At 40.8% G+C, this 16,782-nt stretch overlaps 1 protein-coding gene across 1 annotated transcript in view; it reads right to left on the reverse strand.

Annotated features, from left to right (window-relative positions):
- Positions 1 to 16,782, reverse strand: part of rbpjb (recombination signal binding protein for immunoglobulin kappa J region b) — a 41,856-nt gene that overhangs the window by 15,294 nt on the left and 9,780 nt on the right. Inside the window, exon 2 of the mRNA XM_046380800.1 lies at positions 2,993 to 3,031. Coding sequence (XP_046236756.1) covers positions 2,993 to 3,031 — 39 coding nt within the window. The remainder of the gene's footprint in view (positions 1 to 2,992; positions 3,032 to 16,782) is intronic.

The raw sequence follows: 16,782 nt of genomic DNA on the forward strand, positions 1-16,782 counted from the left end.
TTCGATAAATAAGAACGAAGAGGAGCACAAACAACAGAACACAGGAGCAAACAACCACACAGAGCAAGGGTCATACAAAGTGGTGGCAATCACATTTTTGCTAGGGTTTTATTTCAGGCAAGAGAATGTGCTAAAAGTGCATTCATCAAACGTGAGCAAAATGACCAAACGTATGGCGTGAGGAGGGAAAGAAGCAGAGTAGGAGATAAACACATGAGAAAAAAAACAAAAAAGAAAATGTGTGACAAAATTGTGCCAGACAGACTCACGAAAAGAGACACATATTCAACAGCAGGCACCATGGGGGGATCAAGCAAGTGTGTGAGTGTGTGTGTGTGTGTGTGTGTGTGTGAGAAAGAGAGAGGAGGGGCTGGGTTAAGCCAGGCTACAGATGCAGCAGAGCAGACAGGCATCTGTCCTGTACATCTGCCACAGCGTCTACAGCAGAGTGGGGCTGTCACAAGACACCCTGTGAACACGAACACACAGACACAGACACACACACAGTGAAGGGGCATACTAATATGCACGAGCTCTGTGAAATAGCTCAATTAAGATGATCAGACTGCAATTAGTGTGCGCCCTTGTGAATCACAAAAGGTAGATTACACACGTCCGCGGTGTCAGGCTCAGGACGAGACATCAACAATAAGCTAATTCAGGCTGCTCATACTCCTTTTAAATATATTCAACATTTATGAATCTAAGAGGGGTGATCTAATAGCAAGTGCCTGTTCGATGTCTGATGTTTGACCTCCGTAAGAGCCCTGCAAGCCTCAAAAACACTGATAGGATGGCACCTCAAATGAAGGGTCTCGCACTAGCTTTTACTAGATCTCATGTTTTATTACCTAAAGTTTAAAAAACAAAGAGCATTGCATTTTGTCACAGTGATAAAAGTGTGGAAAAAAACAAATTAGTGCATTTTACAATCTCAGTGGGAGACAAAACTGATTTTCTGAAGTCATAAGGAAGGAAGAAATCCACGTGTGAATCAACTGCGTATGTTTTACCACTCAATAAGGTGGGGAAAAAAATGCAAAAAAAAAAGAACAAAAGATCTTCAAAGCATGCATGCAATTCCAAACAAAACAACAGTCTGAGCCAAATTAGGGGTCATCAGGGTTTTATTTTTCTTTGTTAATTTGGGCGTTTTTGATTTAAAAAAAAAAATTGATCACTAAAAGGTGGATTTTAGTGAGTGTTTCCATCTGAGGCAATGGATTCTGCAGAACTGGCCCTTCCTCTGTTGTTTGGGAGAATAAGCCCTTGAAGGGGTGGGCTCCCCAAACAGAGCAGGCAGCTTATCCAGTCTGTATGTTCATGTGTCTGTCTGAATCTGTGTGTGTGTGTGTGTGTGTGTGTGTGTGTGTGTGTGTGTGCGTGCGTGTCATGTATTGTATTTCCAGTCGAGTAGCCTTCCTGACAGGGCGGCCCTGCAGGACCCGGAGAGCTTTAGCTGCCCTAAAAAGCCCCTGCAGGACAGTGCTCTGTTTGGCTGTCTGTGCTGCTGCCTGACAGAAAATCAAGGGCCTGTTCTTGCTGCAAGAAGGGGCACAAGTGGGTGTGAGTGAACATGCAGACATGAGGACACTGAGCCAGATATAAAGAGACAAACACAAAGAATGGGACGCTGTGATTCACAGGGGTACAAACACACACACACACACGCTAAAGGACTTGTGCTTTGAGCCTTTCGACTGCTGGGTAAAGAGTGTTTTCTGTCCATCATATTTTTGGCCATTAAAACCATCAGACAAATGGAGGGACCAGCCAAGCCAGGGGACTGGCAGCAGATGAATGAATAGGGGAACACATCAAAAAGGTGCTGGGGCCCCTTTTTCCAAAATCATGCTCGGCTGTTCCAGGCAGTACGCAACCACTCATTTTCCCTGCTGAGCGCCACGCGCAAAAGACGAACACACGCACATCGCACACGGGCACACACAAACATGCAGACAAACCCATCTCTGTTCCCAGCAACAAAGAGAAACACCAACGAGAAAACAAGTGCATCACACACACACACCAATCTCCAGAAGCAAACCACAATATCCATCAACATTACATGTTCACCAAAATGTTGTTCCAAATGACTTGGAACAAACATAAGAGGATTAATTAAAAACTTCAGAGCTACACTGAATGCAGCGCACAGTACAGTGCGTACAGAGCGCAAGTTTAGACTGAAAGTCCACGGAAAGGATGAATTATCGCTTTTCTGTCTCGTTTCTCGACAAACGACAGCCAGACTTGGGGTTCATTTCAAAAGCATATTAAATCATGTCTTGGAGAACTTTAGCCTGAAAAGCTACAGAGATCTAACTAGTACACAACCAACAGCAGAGCAAATATGATGCAATACAGCAGGGGTCAACAAATAACAGCTGTCCTATAGAAGTATGCACGATCAGGCCAGCAATACACAATACACATGCAGTATTGTCGCTTTGGCAATTTAACGCGCTGTTGTTATTTTTGTTGTGGCAACAGCACATAGCCAATCCAAACTATATTTATTCTGTAGCCATTACATATGCATTCATCACTTAACCACCACTTGTGGAAATCACTGCCAGCTCCTACGAGCCCTAACAGTGACTAGATGGCCACCAATAGATTTTATGCATTTGTTTGTTTTCCAATTAGCATGCATATTTGGATGTGTTGCGTGAATCCAGTTAGAATCATCATAATGACCAATCGACCAATCAGTATCTTTCTCATTATTGCCCATCACATTACATTCTGCACACACCTGATCAAGCTTTTTGTAGCACAAAAATCATGATCCAAATTTTGTTGGTATGTTGATGTGAACATGAATGCCCCTTTAAAGGAACACACGTGATATCAACTTGATACTATAATCACAAGAATAAGATAAGATGAACTTTATTGATCCCACAGCAGGGAAATTCACTTGAATGTGTATGCCCATAGTTTCAGGTCTTAAGGGAAAAACGTGTTGTGTGTGTACATGTACGCTCACCTCGTTAGGCGCTGTGGCTGAGGGCGCTCCCCGAACTTCCTGCAAAAGAGAGAAGAAAACATAAGTGGGCTGGCTATCAACCACAAATACACACAAAGAGTAAACTCTGCATTACACAACGCTGTACCCACACACACACACACGCACACACACTCTCTCTCACTGTGGAATTGACAGTGTGTAGCAGCACTGTGTCCAAACAAAGGCAAGTGACAGGAGGCGTCACTGGGGTTACTGTTTTTTGTAGTTGTTTTTTTTTTTTTTGCGTGTCTGTGTGTATGTGTGTATGTTTTCACGGCAACAGGCAGGTTAAAGGAGAAGTACAGACACATGAGCTTGATTCAGTCTAATTCCTGTCTATGGCATGTCAAAACAGGTTGAGCACCAGGAAAAAAGCTTATATGATTTGTCATTATAATTACTATTATCGTATTTCAGAATGAAATAAAGCCAAAATAGATGATGAACGAGATGATAAGATGGAGATTCATTTCTTGGTAATGGCAGCACAAGCACATGCAGCATTCGGTAGCTCATTCAACCTTACCATATGTTCCTTTAAATCTATCGTTTTTTTCGGCTTTATTGCTTAAACACAAATTACCTATTAGGAAGATACATTCATGGGCATTGGAGAAGGAGGAGCAGGGCTTCGAATAAGAGAAACAGTTTTTTGGGATTATCTCAGACCACAGTACCTTTTGACAACTTAACCAGCCGGAACAATCCGGTAAGAGAGGAAAGAGATCCATGATGGGAGCCATGCTAGCCCAGCTTGGACTTTAGGCTGCTCTCAACATCTTTACAGATATCTGACAACATCACATATCAAGGTGCTGCATTTGACTTGGTGAACCATATTCGCAGGTGACAAGAGCACAGAACTCCTGCAGGAGAGGTGGACTCTGTGTTAACATGAATGATGCTCGGTGTTCAGAAGCTGTCAAAATTGATGGACAATGTCTTCCAGGTGTATATAAATAACAGTATATATTACTCTATTACATGTATTTTTATCTTATCTAAATTCAGTTACCCATGTATATATTCTGTGTATGTGTGATGAATAGGACTACAAATTATTACAGACAATTATTCGAAGGCAATTACCTCATGAAACTCATAAGACGTAGGAAGCTAAAGAATGAGACTGCTCAGAGCATGACTAGACACATTTATCTTGGTCATCTGGGTTTTTGACAGCCCACATATAGCTTTAAACACCATACAGTGGTAAAGACCTCACTGTTGAACGATATCGCACAAAATCCATTAAGTGCAGAACAATAATAAAAATGTTACAAACTGATAACAGCAACAGCTTTCAGGCTTTGTGTGTGCTGATCTGAATTGTAAAAATGGAAGAAGGGCCTCTGACTTGATTACTTCCTGACACTGCTTCCAGTTCAGTGGTGCATAATAGCTGAGGGCAGATCTCACTTGGTATGAGGCAGCACGCAGCATTTTGAAAACTGGAATACATAACAGGGTACATGCTTCTGTATTCTGAAGGATATGAGGTACTGCCCTCATTTTATCACATTAAAGTGCTTTACAAATGGGCAATGAGTGGTTAAAAATCTCATTTTAACAAGAACACTGATTAATTCAAATCTTTATTCAAATTCACAGTGAGGTGCTCCAAAATATGCTAAATTAAAATGTTTGAAAATGATTATTAAAAGCAGTGCGCACAATACAAAGTTATTAAACTGAATATGATGACTTCTTGTTCTCTAACTTCTTCTCTTGATTCCACTTTGACTAAAAAAACACAACTACTTAAAACAAATTACATAAAATAATCAACCTCACACAAATACTTGACAAATTAATTAAAAACTGATGCTACTGTACGTCTTACTCGCAGGGGTTCAATAAAAACGTTCTTCACAAAAAAAAAACAAAAAAACAAATCAATTAAAAACTTTGGTAAAATATTAGTAGGTTTAAATTTATCCTGCCACAAAAGACATTTTGGAAACTACTATTTCAGCTGTTTTCTGCTGCTTGTCCACCATGTAATACTAAATCACATGACACGCAGGAAATGCAGATCAACTTAAGTATTTATATAAACCAATGCTGAAGGGTGCAGGGCAGCAATGAGGCCCTGTAACTCTTTCAAAGGAAAAAAAAAAAAAAGCAAGAGGTGATCCATGTCACGTAAATTCAAAACTGGAAGGGTGACACATGCACAGTTAACAGTTATCTGATCTCATCAAACTTGAAAAATCTTAGTCATAGATTGTACGTAAAAAGGAAACCACTGCAAACACCACATGTACAGAAAAAGGCTGTAAACTAGCCACACATCACAGGTGAGAATGACTATTTTCTGGTTGACATCTTTTTTAGATGTTCATAAAGCAGAGATGCATGCAATGTGTTACAAGCAACACAATAAATAAACACAAACTAACAGGAGCGGAGAGAAGAACAAAAAAAATAAAAAAGTGCAGAGTAGAAAAATCAACTTGCTTTCCACGGGGAGGTTCAGCTAAAAGTGTTGACACCACATGCATTCGTCATTAACTGTCATTCAATACAAGGTTAAGTATGCTCTACAAACCTAATAATTACACTCTCATGGTCTCATACAGTCAAACTCAGCGTACACTGTATGCATGCCTTTTTTTCTTTGCAGTTCTTTGCAGAAGACAACATGACTGTAATTTGCAGTACATGTTCAGAGGCATCAGAAATGGGTAATTATCAGCATAGGCTGTAAAAAAAAATACATATCATGCATCCCTACAAACTACATTCCCACAAATTACACTTGCAATTATGCTTATCATGTATGACAAAGAAAAACATCAAATCCTCATGTCCGAGACACCAGAAACAGCACGTTGGTTTTTATTCTTGGGAAATGATTATGACTGCATTTGTTACAGCTCCAAATCAAACAGTGAGATTCCCAGAGATTCCCACCCTTATCAAACATGCTCATTTCCACAATCTGTGTGTTATCACAGCTTGTTACAAACTTACTGGGGTGAAAGTCCACCCTAAAGTGTTTAATCTGACTCTTCCTGCAGCAAAAACAAACTATAGAAGTGTATATCACTGTATATGTGAGCATATTCACTTACACGTTCTTTAGTTTCAAGTTAAAATACTGCAAAGGTCCTTTTGTTTGCTTACTGATTACTTACTTATCACTATTGAGGCACTACAGTGACATGCAGTGACAGGCACATACCATATAGAGGATGTATAGGCAACACATGCAGGTGACTGTATAGAGATGTGTGTGTACATGTGTCTACAAGAGGAACATAGAGCGTGTGAAGGATGTGGTAGCGTTACTGCTACTGATAAGTATGTCAATATATTTTACACGCCATCAATAAACACGCAGATTGTGTGTCACTCAGTTGGCTGGGGATCTTGGCAAGCAGGCAATTGAAAAAAGAAGCATACAAACATAAACAGAGGGAAGAAAATGGCAAAAACAGGCCAAGAGGGGATGAAGAGCAGAAAAAACTGAAGACATGATTGGTGCAAGAGGCAGAAGGAGGGAGCGGAGGTGGAATAATTATAAAGGAGGGCAATCAATAAGGTTCCCACAGCGAAATGCTGATGCCTCCACTGGCTAATGGATTCCAGGCAGCTCTCTTCTTCCCTCTCCTCCTTACCCTTCTAAACCCTACCCATTCTACTGCAAATGGGGATAGAGGGAGGAAAGGATACTGCAGGGAAAGTGTGTGGTGAGACTGAAGGCAAGGCAGGAAGAAGCGGTGTGTTGTGGAAAGAGGGAGAATGGGATGGGATGAAGTGCACGGATTTGGACGGGGACACACAAAGAAAAAAGGAAGGTGAAATGAAGGGCACAAAAAATATGAGTTAGTCAAGGATGCATTTACCCTTAACATCCATCATAAAAAAGCCATTAAGATACATAATGGATGTAGTCTGTGAGCGAGTGTGCATGCACTGAAATCCACATCCCTAATCTGTACAATCATCATCATGTGCTTTAGTGGGGTTATATGAAACAACTGTGGACATTAAGACCATCTGAGAGCAGTAAGATCATCTGTGAAGAAGCTATGAACCAAAGGCGGTCAGATGTGTTTAAGTGTCGGGTTTGCAAGTTCTGTGAAAAACCACGGCTTCGTATCACCTCCACAAGCTCACCTTAACTCACTCACTCACTCACTCACTCACTCACTCGAGAAACAAAAACCAAGTCACAAAAGACTAAACACAGGAAACCACAAAAGGTAGAGCTGCAGAGAAAAAAGAAAGCACACTGACTGATGCATTTGCAGTTTCTGAAGGTTGGCTTGACTCTCAAATGGCATGTATGATGGCAAAGTTCAAGGAAGTTCAAGTACAGCATTTTCGCTAAATGCGAGATCAGAGTGTGACTGATTTCAATTCATAAGTTGCACAAGGGCCCAGACCATCATTCAGTACGAAAATGACTCAAAGGTTGTAGGCTAACACAAGGGTAAAACCAGTCCAAATACTTGCTTTTGTATTCCTGTCATTTTCAAACAAAGACTTCGTTATTGTTTTTATCATTTTAACTGTCCACTTTTATTGTGACCTTTTTTTTTTTTTTTTTAAACCTGTTATGGATTCAAGTGGCATGTGCTTGTTCTATAATTTTGCCCTGTTTTCTCCTTTTGTTTTGTCAAGAACTGAGGACTCACTGCAAAAGTGCAACACTAATAGCTATGAAGCACACACACACTCAAATGAGGACAGAGGTCAATGGAGGAAAAGGAAATTCTGTTATAAGAAGAGTTTTGCTTGATTTGCACTCCATCCGTTAGCACTACTGTCCCTTCCCCCCTCCTCCTCCTCCTCTTCCTCACCTAATGCTTACTGTCACTTATTCCACAGGATACAATGAGGGTAAAAAACATTGCGGTCAAACTGCAGTGGTGAATAATCAAGAAACAGGATAGTATTCACTACAATAGGACATGGCAAGCAAAGGGGGGGGGGGGGGGTTATTCTAGCAGGAAAATATTAATAGACACATTTGCATTAAGTTCACAGCAGGTCTCATTTATCAGTTTCAATGAGGGGAGAGAATGACAGATGGACCTAAGAATACAACACACACGTCTGTTGTACTACTGCATATTTATTTTAGTGTGGAACGTGGAACAGAAAACAGAAAAAAACAGAAAAAGCAAGCCAAAGGATCAAATTTTAAGGACTGTTTTTGATAGAGACCAGTCACTTTACATGTGTCAATTAAACGCCTAAAATAAATGAGCTTTAACATGTACAACGAGTACAACCTTCCTTCAAAATGGCCTACAACTGCACTATTTCAAATGTATTTCAGAAGTATGGGATGTGAAACTTCTGAACTGAGAGCACTTCTGCCACTAATCTCATCCAAAAAAGAATATGAGGAAGCAATTCAGTATTTCCACAAGTATGTCTAGAAGGTAAAACTTCAACAGCACTACTCGAGTATGTTGGTAGTTTTGTAAAAGAAGAAAAAAACACAACTTGCAGTAGCCCAAACCTATGATCCTGAACAAAATGACTGCAGTAACTGTCATTACCAACATCACTGCCTCCAAACAGCACAAAAGTGGCATAATATCAACATCATCAGCATTTTAGTTGTTAAAAAGTACTTTAAAGAGAGCAATAGTATACACACACAACCAGATCCTGCTGATTATCTCTGTTTTTCAAGAGTCACTATTCTTATCTCTTCTAGGTCCATCTATGAACCCTGAAAGGGCCTTTTTGCTTTGGCAAAAGCTTATTTGGAACAATGATGGGTCCACTAAGCTGCTGGTAGCTTACCCTGGGGTGGCTACTCATGGGTAAGTGTGCCAAGGCCAGTAAAGTGGTAGGAGTTGGGACACGCTGCTGTTCCATTTACAGTAGATATGAGCAGCGGAAGAGGATGTCCTGACGCTGGGCTTTCACTGGGAAGTGAGAGTGATGTCACCATTGGCTTACAGAGGTGTGCTGATAATGGTTGCTCTGTTGTGCCACATTTGCTGGCTTCTGCGTCTCAATCATTTAAATTCTTGTTTGTCATTTAAGAAAGTTAAACATATATCTTCTAATTTTGGAGTGCCTGGAGTGTTTGGAGTTGTGTTGTGTTTTTATCCCCTCATTACATGTACGGCTTCACTACAACTACAGTTTTATGGAGACCAACAGTTAGATGTTTTATTTAACAATCTGCATTTCTTTTCCATCTTATTTTGTGGACTATGCCTGGCAGAAGCACTTTGCTTTGTTTTGACTGCTGCCTTGACTGGCTTGTGACTGACAGAATGAGGGTCCTAACTGAACTACTGAAAGTGCTTGCTATTGGTTAAAAGTTTCCAGACACGGGAAAAAAAAAATCAGAGAAGTAGAACGTGGAAGTAACACACATTCGCACCTGTCATGTCATCTGTTTGTTTGCCTGAACGCACACATTAATCTGAGACAGTGAAGGGACAATCCTTCATGGTGTAAAAGTTTATAGTCTGAGATTTCCATTCTGATGCAACTTTGCAAACTGAGATTGTCAGCTTCTCTTTCACAGTGATGGATTACGTTCACCAACCAAATTGTTCTTCATGCTGTTTGGAATAAAACTGTAGCCTGAGGAGTCATGGGAAAATTGATAAAAGCTCCTCCATCCTGCCAACAACAATATTCTGCTTGTGATGTTATTGGAAGTATGTGGCCATTAAAATGCTAGGACTGAAACTGAATTCTGTCATTCAGAAGATGCAAACTAGTCCAATGCTATTGGAACTCCCAAGATAATCTTAGCATGTAATAAACAAATGGCATTGGCAATATCAAGAAACCTCTGCCATTAATTCCCAGAACAGATACTGACCACTTGGACTATACACAGAGATGTCCACAAATATGCAGAGACTGAAAATCAGACTGACACTTTAATTTTTCAGCCGCGCAACACAAGAGCAGCTGGAGGGTGACAGACCGTATTTTTGTGGTAGCTTATTAAAATCCAACACCTCTAACCAACAGCAGATATGACTCGAAGACAGAGTGAAACTCCATACCAACCCTCCCCTCAGGCCTCTACGAGAGAGCACACACGCAACCACAAACACCCCAGTCATAGTGAACACCTCTTAGAAGAAATTATTTATCAAATCTAGACTAGAGGCTGGCTGACAGTAACATGCAAATATCCAGTCATCTGGAAATCAGAAGGGAGTTCTTGCCGTGAAACAGTGAAGATTTTTATCTTCAGTTTATCAGGATTAATAAACATTCACCATTTCAAAGTCATACATCTTTATTTGATCTGAAGGTTTTGGCCAGTGTTTACACATGCTAATTGTGGCCAGCAATGTGAGACCCACAATTACTGCATTACTGTTAAGATCTTACTTAAAAGTAAAACTCTTTAAAATTAAAAAACTATTACTTTTTCCATATTGTACCAGACTTTGTTGACCTGTGCCACAGCCCTAGTTTAAGCAAAAGTAAATATTGAGACTAGTGGACAGCAGCTTGTTTCAATCAAATCAATGTTTAAAAAGAAAACAAAACCTTATTTTAGTTTCTTCTATTGTAGTGCATACAAATGTGGTACAAACACCACCTTAGTTATTTATGTTGGCACTTTGCTGTTCACCAAATACTTAAAACAGCTTTGTTATCTGGCAGGCACCTACTGAGAAATGACTGATCTGAAATATCAGGGCGTCCTGATCGAGTTATTTAATCCAATTCAATACTCATATTTACTTCAAAGACAGCCCTGCACGTACTTAAATACAACCTGAAAAAGCTGAATTTTATTCATATTTGTGCAGAAGCAACACCTTTTTTCAAGTTCTCTGTCCAAAACTAATAACTTGATGAGTTTAAGTGATTGAGATTTTATGAATGGAAGTATGACTCTCGAAACTGCGCCATCACCGCAGAAGAAAAACACATCAACACTACATGTATCTTTAAGTTATCGCTTTCATTAGTAAATCACATTTCACAGGTTTCTCCCAGTTAAACATACAATGCAAAAATCTGCAATGCAGACATACACTGAATAACAATAACAGCATAAAATTAACCCCTGAATGGAGAACAGCGAGGAAACTCAGGGGGGGTTCTCTCATCGTTCTTTGGCAGGTAGTATGACATATGAGGCATTGGTGACAGAGAAGGATGGCAGTTGCTATGAATAGAGCATCGACCACCCACCTCCACATGCTAACACACAAACAGGCGTTAACACACGTCAACACATGCACACGCAACGGGGGGCTGATTGAGAGAGTGTGAACCCAGCTCGCCGTTCATACCGTGATGTGTTTGACAGCTGTGACTGACAGTCCAAGCAGTGCGAAGGAAAAAACGCACATCAACACGCGAAGCCTCAGAAGAGACTGAAATACACACTCTGACATGTCCTCAGCACTCTGTGTCAGACTTCTGGAAAGACATATGCACTTATGCAAAAGCGCACAAACACACATACAGGTTTTGCTCTGTTGCTCAGGCGTGTATGTGATACAGTTCTAATAAAACCAACGGGGGAGAAGTTACGTTTTTTGGCGTCTTACAAACTTTTCTGTAGTAAACCTCATAGTAGGGATGCAACAACATGGTCAGGTTAATGTTAGACAGTATCAGATTACAGGACTAATATTTTGCAAACTTCCCGTAAAATATCAGGAAAATTAGCTGTCGGGAAGTGCCCAATACGAGGCAAATTTGACCAAAAAGAAAAATTAGAAGATACAAGCTCCCCCTCTGACTGCAGCATCAGTTTGTGCGCATCCAGACATACTGTCCTTACCAAAATCACTGGGTATATGAATGTGAAGAAAGTATCAAGTGGATTATAAAGTGATGTTCTTTAAGGTGAGACTGGTGGATCACAGATGACAACCTGCAGTGCCTGGGTTTTTCTGAGCTGTGTGAATTCCACTGAACACCCTGGGTGTTAGTAATACTAAAAACCTGTTTGTGAAATGCTCTTGTGCCACAGGCAACAGTATATGATCTCCATATTCGATTACAAAATATGAGATCAAAGGAAATGCTGGTCAAAGCCAGATGACTATCTGTACATCACACTAAGTTAACAAGAAAAAAGAACTTGACATTTTCACTGTAGAGTAATACCAAAACAGTTAGGAGCTCAATGGAATGGAGATATGCGACATCAGAAACATTTGTTTCATAAGCTGATTTTCCCATTTTCCATCTAAAAGCCTTTGATCACTTTGAAAAAAAATGTTGGCGGCATTTTCTAATCATTGTGAAAATGATAGCGGTTGACACATTTGGCTGAGCACTTTCATGTTTTGTCTACGTTTCAGATGGACAAACACGCATATCTGTCTTCTGTAGACCCAGAGCTTCCCAGGGGACCAAAACACAACCCAGAGACGCCAGACGCCATCACTCACATGCTCAAGGTCAAGGGTTAGGGTGTGACCTCTAAGGTCAGCTAGCAGCCAGTGGTTTTGTGTGGATGTGGGCTGAAACAAATTATACTTAGGTCTGTCCTTAAACAAAACAAAATAACAACTGGATATATTATGATTATGATTTATGACATATGACATTATTTATGAGTTATGATTTGATTATGACAACAATACACAAATAAGTTATTTGGTTAAAATAGATTTTCAGCTACAGATAAAGATTGCAAGAACATTTTTTTCATTATTTTATCATAAACAGCACCCAAAGCATATATGCAGCATCAAGATATAAAATGTGCCAGATTTGCTGAGTGCAAGCTTCAATCTGTACTTAATTAAACCATTTTTCACACATCTGTCACACTTGCGCACCAGGGTGGGTCACACAGGCCCTGTGAGAATATGAGACCACATATCTGACTGTGTATATGGATTTGCATTTACACATACACACTTACTTAAAAACACACACACAGTGCCAGGACAGTGCACACAAGCAGCAGCATGAGGGAAAGAGGAGGGATGGGAAGAGGGATTAGGCCTATGAAAAGGTGTCTGGTTTCCCTGCCTGAGGGCTGATAGCAGATATCACAACTCCTCGGAGTGGCTGTACACCTCATTATCAACACCATGCTCCCTCACAGCTTCCACTGGCCTCCACAGCCATGGGCCATCTTAGTGACACCAAATATATGAACCCCGCTCTAACCATAGCCGAAAACAAAGTTCTTATAGACGGAGTTCACTGGGGAAAACTCATTTTCAAAGGCAAATTCACTCATTGCCTTTTAAACATTTGTTGTTTACTGCTTGTCTACAACTGTATTATCAGTGGCTGGAAGGTGATCAGGATAAAATACATAAACAACAGCAGTGTGTCTAAGGTGGCAAGGAGTTTGCCTAAGTAGAAATATAGCAGAAAATGATCTAAGGATTTTGATATTACAATGTTACTGTATGATTGACTGCAGGCCTTAAAGGTAAGGAAGGACAAATCTTAAGAGGACTCAAACTTTTAACTTGCAAGTCAATGAAAGAGACAAAGGAGAACTCAAACCCATGGATGACATGATATCACTAAATAATCAACACTGATAAGAGATCATATGTTAACGCCATGTCGGTGAGGCCAATGTGTGTTGGCTCGGACTGACGCACTACGGCACAAATGTTCAAGTGACGTGGCCTCTCTGAGTTCGAGCACAATTATTCAAAGTAAGTGTTAAAAATATCTTTCAAAAATGAAGCCTGAATCTGCAACTGCATGATGATAGTGTGTTCATTCATCAGGCGCAGCTATGTTGATGTGTGAGAGAAGGAGGAAACTGACAACCACCTCCTGTGTAGCCCACATGAACTGATGCTTGACATCGAGTTTATTGATATTTGCCAGACACAATAAGTAAAGCAAAATTACGGGCTGGAGTTGCCAGGCTAACGGGTTATCAGCTTTATAAAAGACTTTTAAGGAGTCCCAACTCATGCCTGCAAGCTTTAGTTAGTGAATCACTGCCAAAAAAATCAGCACTATATGAAAGACAAGAGCAGGCTGGGACACCGAGACACTGTGCTCCCTGTTAGTTACCTGTATATGACGTGTTCTCAAAACTTTCAAGACCGAACAGAGAAAAATGGGTGGAAATAACATGTCTCACCAAGCAAGTGAAGGTGTTTGTGTGGAGGACACCAAGAGAAATTTGGAAATTCAAGCCCGCTGGCTACATTTGCCCTGGCAGCCAACTGAAAAAAAAAATAGCTGCATACTGATGTCACAGCCCAAACATACTCTGTTGCACAACTATAACACACAAAACATAAACATCAGCCTTCAATGCACACATTCACTTCCTCAGCAGAACCATGCCATGCAGCAAGGGTATTATGCACACATCCTCCGAGCATGTATTTTATAAATGAGAAAAAACAGAGTTGCAGTAAAGGCAGCCAAGTTTGGGCACTAAACCCGTATCGTAAGTTAACCCCCAGACAAGTGTTTCAAAGAGCGGGTGGAGGAAACAGAGACAATGAGAGAGACATAAATAGGGGGAAGAAGAGTGGACAGACAGTCTCAAGACAGAGACGTGGCTCAAGCTAGACGCTCGTTCTGTGCTTGGCATCGCTGCCTGGCATGTGCCAGCGTGCATGCCAACAACTGCAGCAGCTGGCTAGGAGTGCCGACAGCAGAGTCACCACAAAGAGTTTTATATATATATATATATATATATATATATATGTATATATATATACACTGTCACATGTGACCTTGTTTGGCCCTTCTTCCTAATGTGAGTTAACATTCAAATTCATTTTGAGGTGGACGCAGCAAACCATTCATCCAGAATGAGTCAAACGTGGCTCTGAGTGTATATTAAGAATTTCTGTTTTCTCGCCCTTTCAATGAGAGAAGGGCAAGATGAAACAAAAAGAGGTGAAGGGCAATGTGATCAGAATCACAAAAGGCCTTTAAAATGATCTTTCATAGGAAATAAATGTTTAATGTTGCATGAGCAGATATGGAGAGAACTTATTTGACTGTGTTAACAGACTACTGATGAGCTGTCCAACCCTCAAGGCTGACTGACTGCAGATGGCAGAGGTCTGGTAGCTGCCCTGAGACGCCCCACTGGAGGCAGAATCAAGGGCAGGGCTCAATGGTGTGTGTGTGTGTGTGTGTGTGTGCACGCATGTATTCGTGTGTTGGTTGGGTGGGTCACATCAGTCTGCACTTGCAAGTGCCTCTATACACAAATACACACAAACACAGAGGGCACCAGCTCCATCTGTCTTTGACATGGGAGAGCTTAATGACAGAGGCAGAAAAGCCAAAGAAAAGGCCTCCTCGTTCTGCCTCTCTCTCTCTCTCTCCCTTCATTTTCCTTCCCTCCGTCTCTCCCCCTCTTGACCACACTCTCCAACATCAATGCTCCATATGGAGCTCTCTGGACAGACTTTTTAAAACTCATCTTGGCCTGGCACACAATCAATAAGACATCTACACGTACATTCGTGCACAAACTGTACACATTAACGAGTGTAATCTGGCGCAGAGATTGGAACACACTGACAGAGTACATACTCCATTACTTGTGCGCACACAGTGTGTCCTGAGCACAAAATGATGAAATTTCCAGTGTGTGCTGTGGAGCCGACCTGCACTCACTCACTCTCACACACACACTCCCCTGATGCTTGTTCCATCTTTAATGAAGTCTCCTTTGTGAATCCTGCAGCTCTGACTCTGTTTTCTCTATACTGCCTGCCACCTGGCTCCATTCAGTCCTCAGATAACATGTGCCCCAAATCGAAATAGTCCGACACATTTGACCAGTCGCAGTGGATCTACAAAGAGGTCATCGCTGAACTGATTTGCCTCAATTTCTAAGACTCAGAAGAGAACATGGTATTAGCAAACACAAGGTTAAATCACTTCACCTGGGTTTTATAGAACTCGCTGGACCGTGATTGAAGAAGCGGAACTGGTGAGGCTGGAGAGGTATGGTGGAGCCGCATTTTCAAACTACAATTCATGAGTGGGCTTGTTGTTCTCTGCTCAGACATAACTTAAGACAGATAACAGAGGAAACAATAAGAGGAAACACAAAAGTCACACTTCACCAGGTTATGCAGACAGACAGAAAAGGAACCAAAATACATTTGTGAGTGTGTTTACGTGTCAGTGAAATTTCCCACTTACATTTGTGTTTCTTTATTCGCAAGTAACCAACCACTTTCTGTGAGTTTTATCTTTTTTTTTATTTTACATGCAATAAATTAAAAACATTTCATAAAAGTAAAAATATTGATGCCACTGCGTAGAAAACAAAAGCCCTGCACAGATCTTTGAGTTTTAAAAAGACTGCTAAATTCAACAGTTTTTTTTTTTTTGTTCGATCCAATCTTGTCAGTACACACAAAAAATTTAAGTGATCAGATTATATTAGACTGAAAGTGTTAATAATCAGGTCACAATCAAACCACATCAGTATTTAGGACAAATCCAATGAAAGTACCTGGTGAGAAAGACACACCTTTCAAACCACCAAATCAGCTCACATTAGCAACGTCAAGACAGGAAGAACAAGAAAAAGTAATGCGGGCCGTTTGAGGTAAACACAGCCGGAGGAGATGCAGAACAGAATATTTTAGGCCATGCACTAAGACACGCAGGAATGTGATCTTGCAAAATTAGACATTCATAATCGAAAACAAAAACTGCACTAAGAGCAATTACGGAAAAAGACACACATAGAATGGCTGAGGTTTATGGTTGAGACTGGTCATGTGCTTTGGGGAAACTGTCAGGAAAGAGAAGAGAGGGGACGAGGCAAGGGAGCCTTGAACCCTGAATGAACCACCCCTTCCCGCTCCCCTTTCCCCGCTTCT

Source organism: Scatophagus argus, chromosome 23 (genome assembly GCF_020382885.2).
Source record: "Scatophagus argus isolate fScaArg1 chromosome 23, fScaArg1.pri, whole genome shotgun sequence".
Lineage (NCBI taxonomy): Eukaryota > Metazoa > Chordata > Actinopteri > Scatophagidae > Scatophagus > Scatophagus argus.